This window comes from Belonocnema kinseyi, chromosome 3 (assembly GCF_010883055.1).
Source record: "Belonocnema kinseyi isolate 2016_QV_RU_SX_M_011 chromosome 3, B_treatae_v1, whole genome shotgun sequence".
NCBI classification, from domain to species: domain Eukaryota; kingdom Metazoa; phylum Arthropoda; class Insecta; order Hymenoptera; family Cynipidae; genus Belonocnema; species Belonocnema kinseyi.
In genome coordinates, this window is record NC_046659.1 from 97,996,857 (window position 1) to 98,002,853 (window position 5,997).

The 5,997-nt window shown below is 28.9% G+C and overlaps 1 protein-coding gene across 1 annotated transcript in view; it reads right to left on the reverse strand.

Moving 5' to 3' along the window:
* LOC117169945 (sal-like protein 3) overlaps positions 1 to 5,997 on the reverse strand; it is an 88,692-nt gene that overhangs the window by 14,242 nt on the left and 68,453 nt on the right. The window contains exon 6 of the mRNA XM_033356455.1: positions 604 to 771. Within this exon, the coding sequence (XP_033212346.1) occupies positions 604 to 771 (168 nt within the window). The remainder of the gene's footprint in view (positions 1 to 603; positions 772 to 5,997) is intronic.

Sequence of the window (5,997 nt, forward strand, 5' to 3'; positions counted from 1 at the left end):
TTTTTCATAATGCCAAGAAGAAATCTTTCAGTGCTATCACCAAAGAATGCAATCATGTTAAGTTTTTTCGGCCACTTATTATACAGTCTCAAAATTGAATTCTTAATTGTTGGGTAATTTTCAGTAATTCTAAACTTCTCTTATTTGAAAATAATCCAAGTTAGCAAGTTTAACGGTTCAGAAAAAATAATTTAAAACTCAGATTCAGAATCCTTCAAGCTGAATGATTATTGCTACAAAATTTTTTTCATTTTAAGTTTAATTTTGCCATCGCAAATAATATTAAAAAATTAGTAAGAATTATATAATCTATATTCCTAAAAAAATAAAGTCATTATTTCAGTTATTCATTTTCTGATAGGAGAGAAAACCCTACAGTAGATAACCATTAATTTACAATACTAATTTATGTAAGATAATTTACTGCGATTAATAATAATTGAGACATGATACGTGGTAATATATTAAAATTAGAATAGATTATTTCATTAATAATTAATGATTATATACTATAGGGTGGTATCCTGCTCCTTTTTTTATTATCTTTAAAATTTTCATGCTACTGATGCCCTATAATTATATAATTAATTATATTTCACTTACAAGAATCAAATCCTGAATAAGGTTCGAAATTCCTCGATTCGCAATGACGAAGAGCCTCGTGACTGGTCCAGGGACTGCTTCTGGGGCACCTCCTGGTGAAGGAGCGCCTGCCGCTGGGTCTGCTGGCGGCTGCCCACTTGAACCTGCGCTTCCGCTTCCGGCGACTAGCTGTAATCAGCGCGTGTCAGAATTAGTTGTGCTGGGAGGTAAAGGTCAAGGGTAATTCAAGAAGGCAATGCAGGATTTCTTGGGAGTAACTAGGAATGTACAGTTGCGGCTCCACGTCCAGCTCCAGCGCTCCCGACACTACGGTGCTAAATCCTTAATCCTTGAGGCTAAATCCATCGATCCTGCTGCTACGATCCTTCTTTTAAAGTGCTCCTTCGTCTTTGAAAATTCCAAAAGACAGACAGTGTTCGGCCAGAACTAAGGTTACACTAATTATAAAACCATTGCGCCATTACGAACGGCCTTTCGTAGTATGCTGTTCACGATTAATTTTTTCATTCAATTCGAACCCCCTTTAATGGCACGAGGCATCTCTAAAGTTAAGAAATCAATTTTTTTAATTATATTACAATAAGAAACCGAATTATTTATTTTCGAAAATCGCGCCAGCACACTTCGAATATGACCCATGGACGTGGAAATACTTCTACACAAAAAATAATTTGCACTACAGAAAATATACATCCACCTGGATCAAATTTCCCCTGAGTATTCGGATAAAAGTGTCATGGGTATCCATTGGATAATCACTGAGCTTTCATCGAATAAACGAGCATTTGGTGCAGGGAAAGAAAGGCAGGCGACTCAACCGCGACTTTTTGTTACAATTTTGAAATTAATTTTATAAGTAATGGGGTAATAAACTTGTTTCTTTAGATTTAAGTAAGTAAAGTCAAATGATTATCAAGTCGCGAGATTGAAAATCAGGTTAACCGTGATTTTTAATGAGGCACTATAATAAATTTCAAAATTCGATATGGGTTCGCGGCCAGATCGCCTGCCCCTTTTGATAATCTACTGAAAAAAGATACTTTCACTAAAATTACGGTGCACAAGTCAAGGACGGATAACAACGAGAATCGATAGTAATACATGATAAATATTCCGAAGGGCCCTAGACGATAGGTCCATTAGCCGTTGGTTCGCCAAGTTTTTTTTTATTTTTGTCAGCGGTGATTGTCAGCGTTGCGTCGGGACCGTTGGCAGAGTGGAACGTCTGGATAGCAATGGATTTGGGTTGGATGCATTTTTTGGAAAATTTGGAGGTGAAACGATTAGACCAGTCAGATGAAAGTTTCTAGGAAATATGATAAATTGAGTTACGATTTAGGTTCTTAATCAATATAGTAATTGATTAGTCAAGCACTGAGCAAAATTTGAATTAAGAAACATATTTAATACCTGACAAATTAAATATACTTTATTTATTAAATTTGGATTCTTAATCTAACCGAAATCGCAACTCAGATTGATGATTGTAGTACTTGATAACTCACAATTTATTGGATTCTAAATAATTAATGAATCTTTGAAAGAAGTAAATTCTAGCTGGTGCGAAAATATTATATTGGGCTTTCTAGTTACTTTCACAGTATAGTTCACAAGTCTTTTTTATATTAATCAATACATTTGATTGCTTTTGCAACAATTTTTTCATATTCAATATTCAAATTGTGGTAGCTAGCCTTTAAACGATTCTAAAATGCATTATAAATAATATTGAACTCGAGAGGGGACAGATGAAAAGACAAAGCGTTCTGAAATTTATTCCTAAAAGTCACTAATATAACTTATTTTCTTTTTATTTGAAAGAATGTAATTAATTTTATAAGAAATCTAGGTGAATTTTAACGAATGTAGGATAAATTGAAAAAAAAACTATTGGCCCGAATAAACATTAATTGAACTTAAGAGAAATTTTAAAGACATGAGAAGAATTCAATGATATTCAAAAAACTTCATGTGATTTCAAAATATTTTAAAGAACCCAATACATTCGAATGATTTGATTAAATATCTGAGAATTAAAGGGAGTTAAAAACTCAAGGGTCAAATTGAAAGAACTAAATAAAGTCCACGTAATTAAATAGAATGAGTCAATTTAAAACCATTTGAATCAGTCCAAAAAAATGTACGGTGAATTAAACAATTTAAAGATAATTTCAAAGAATTCAAAATAATTCAAAAGAATTCAGGATAAATTATGAGAATTCAGGGTGAAGTACACATTAATTAAAATGAATAGAATTTTTTTACTAAGTATATTCTACTCATTTCAGTAAAATTGGTGTAAGCTTAGAGGAATTTAAGAGAATTTCAAGAATTCGATGAAATTCATAGGAAATCAAGATAATTACAAATAATTTAAATGAATAGGACGAAATCAGAGTGAATTAAAAAAAAAAGAAAATCCAAAACAGATCCATTCAATTTAGTGAATATCAAGGCAATCTGAAAAAATTGAAAGTAAGTTCTTCTTTTTGATTGAATATTAAACTGTTTTAATAAAAATATATCGTTTTTTGTAAAAAATTCAACTCATTTAGTAGAAAAGTCAACAATTTTGTTAAAAACTAGTATTTTGGGTTTTCAAAATTCCATTATTTGGTTAGAAATTAATTTTTTTGTTGAAAAATCAGATTTAGGATATAAAAAGTTAACTGATTTATAGAAAACTCGTCTTTTTTGTTTGAAAATTGAATATTTTGTATAAACTTAAACTCTTTTGTTAAAAATTCATCTTTTCGAAAAAAATCATATTTTTTGGTTGAAAATTTAACTGTTCTGTAGAAAATTCTTCTTTTTGGTTAAAAGCTAAATTAGAAAAATTTTGATTAAAAATTCGAGTGAATGTAGAAGAATTAAAAAAATTAAAAAGAATTAAAAGTTTTTTAAAGAATTAAAAAAAAATCAAAAGAATTTAATAAAATTATTACGAAATAAAGATAATGTGAAAATAATTCAAGTGAAAAGAACAAAATCAGGGTGAAGTAGAAAAATGAAAATCCAAAAACGATCCATGAAATATAGTCGATTTTAAGTCAATTTCAAATAATTCAGAGTGAATTCAGAAGAATTCAAAGAAATGAAAATTTAACTATTCCATAAAAAATTCAACTACTTTTTCGTCAATATTCTTTTTCGAAATTCATCCTTTCTAATTGGAAAATTTTACGGTTTTATTGAAGACTTTTTTTTTTTTGAAAATTCAACTATTATGGTTCCAGCATAAAAAATTCTCTTTTTTGATTAATAATTCAGCAATTTTATAGAAACATTCCATTGATTTCAGTAACATTGGAATTAATTTAGAAGAATTTATGGCGAAACAAAAGAATTCGATAAAATTCCTACCAAATCAAAATTAATTGTAAATAATTTAAGTGAATACAGAAAAATCAGGGGGAATTGAAAAAATGAAAACCTAAAAAAGATTTATTTAATTTAGTGGGTTTTAAGAGAATGTCAAAGAATTCAGAGTAAATTCAAAAGAATTCAAAGAAATTAAATAAAGTTTAATAAAATGAAAACATGGTTGGGTTTTCTCTTTTAATTTTTGAGAGAAGTAACGGAAATAATAATTTTTTATTTTGTCAAGAGACTATCGTGGTTTTATTTTCAAAAAGTGATTTAAAAAAATTTGAGCAAAGTAAGTGACTTAAAGTGAGTTAATTGACTGTGTTCTAGTTCTGAATACAGATAGAAATAAGCGTCAATTATTTTCCTCGGTATATATTTCTAATATATTTTTCAAAAATATAAAAGTAACTAAAAAAGTAAAAATAGTTACTTTCATAGCAAAAGTAACTTAGAAAAAATTACCTTTTTAGTGGGGTAACGGTACCGATAATTAGTTCCTTCTAAACAGGAACCTACCCATCACTGGTTTAAACATAATAATTTGTTCAATAGAATATTCAAATAGTTATAATATTTTGTACTTGAAGCATATACTTTTTTGTAGATTTGCTCATCATAGTTCTTCTGAAAATGAAATTATAATGGCATCAATAAGTTTTCATAATTATAGTTTAACTTATTTATCATAATTATATGTGAATTGAGCTCTTTAATTATGAAATCTTATCATCTTCATCCTCGATGTATTTTTCGTAAGTACGACTTTCTTAATTGATCATTCATAAAACGATATTCGGTTCAAGTACTACAACAATATGAAATGAAATCAGAAAATGAAGATGAGAAATTATGAAAAAGTTCGTAGGACAGAGTAAAATGGAGATTGGGAGAATGCAAAAAATCCGTATCACATATCAAGAGGCTTCTGCAACAATTTTCATTTTTGGTTTTCACTTCGATGTCCAATAAAATAAAATAATAGTCAAGTTACTCACACACAAACATAAATAACAAAGTGTTTACATAAGTATATATTACAAGTGACTATAGAAATAGATAACAGAAGAGTTCTTGATATGTAATTCATGCATGTGTAGAGAAAGAAGTATAGATAGTCTCATGGTCAGGCAGGCAACATAAAAGAAAGAAAAGAATATTAGAGGTAGAAAGAATAGGTAAAGAAAGATGATTAGAAAACTATAGAAAAGGAAGAACAAAATTAGAGAAAGAAGAGAAAATTAAAGAAAGAAGACACAGATGCTTTTAAAAGATAAAGAGATTTTTTTATATTTTTAGAAAGAAGGAAAGAAAGAAGGGGTAAGAGTAACCTGTTATTATCGACAAAACCTGTCGATTGTGGAAAAGCTAGTATTGCAGATACCATAAAAGTAAAATGTGAAATGTGATTATAAGGCAGTTGTGATTTTGAGTGAAGTATTAAAGAAGTGCTACGAGCAAGTAATTAACAGCTACGTGCGATTAGTGTATGCTTGAGGTAGGGTGCTGTCTTAGCAGTTGCAAGTATAGCTAATAGAATGAATAGAAAATAGATGCAGTGCAGTTTTTGTGTATCTATGCAAATATGTTTTTGTGTTCTTTATTTTTTAAAAATAATAATTTGGATAGCTCAGAAATTTATGCTCTTTTTGTAACTAAATTTGTGTTTTAATAGTATTTATTTAATAACTAAAATTATATTTATTATCTAATAATTCATTGATTACACAGGCCCACAAAAAAAACAAAAGTGTGTGCAATTGACCAGACCTATATATTCTTAGGTATTTTTCGACGCTGAATCCGAATTTGCAATAAAAAAGTAGGATCCAGCTACTTTTTTATGGGGTTTTGCTCGAAAAACCTCATTTTTTACGGTTTTTTCATGTTTTTTTTTAAATAAAAAAAAAATAAAGAAAAATTTTCTTTTTTTGACTTCAGAATCGAATTCTACGGAAAAAAATACATCGAAAACCATGTTTTGATTTTTTTTTACAAAAATTTCAACCCACCATACGGCGATGAAAA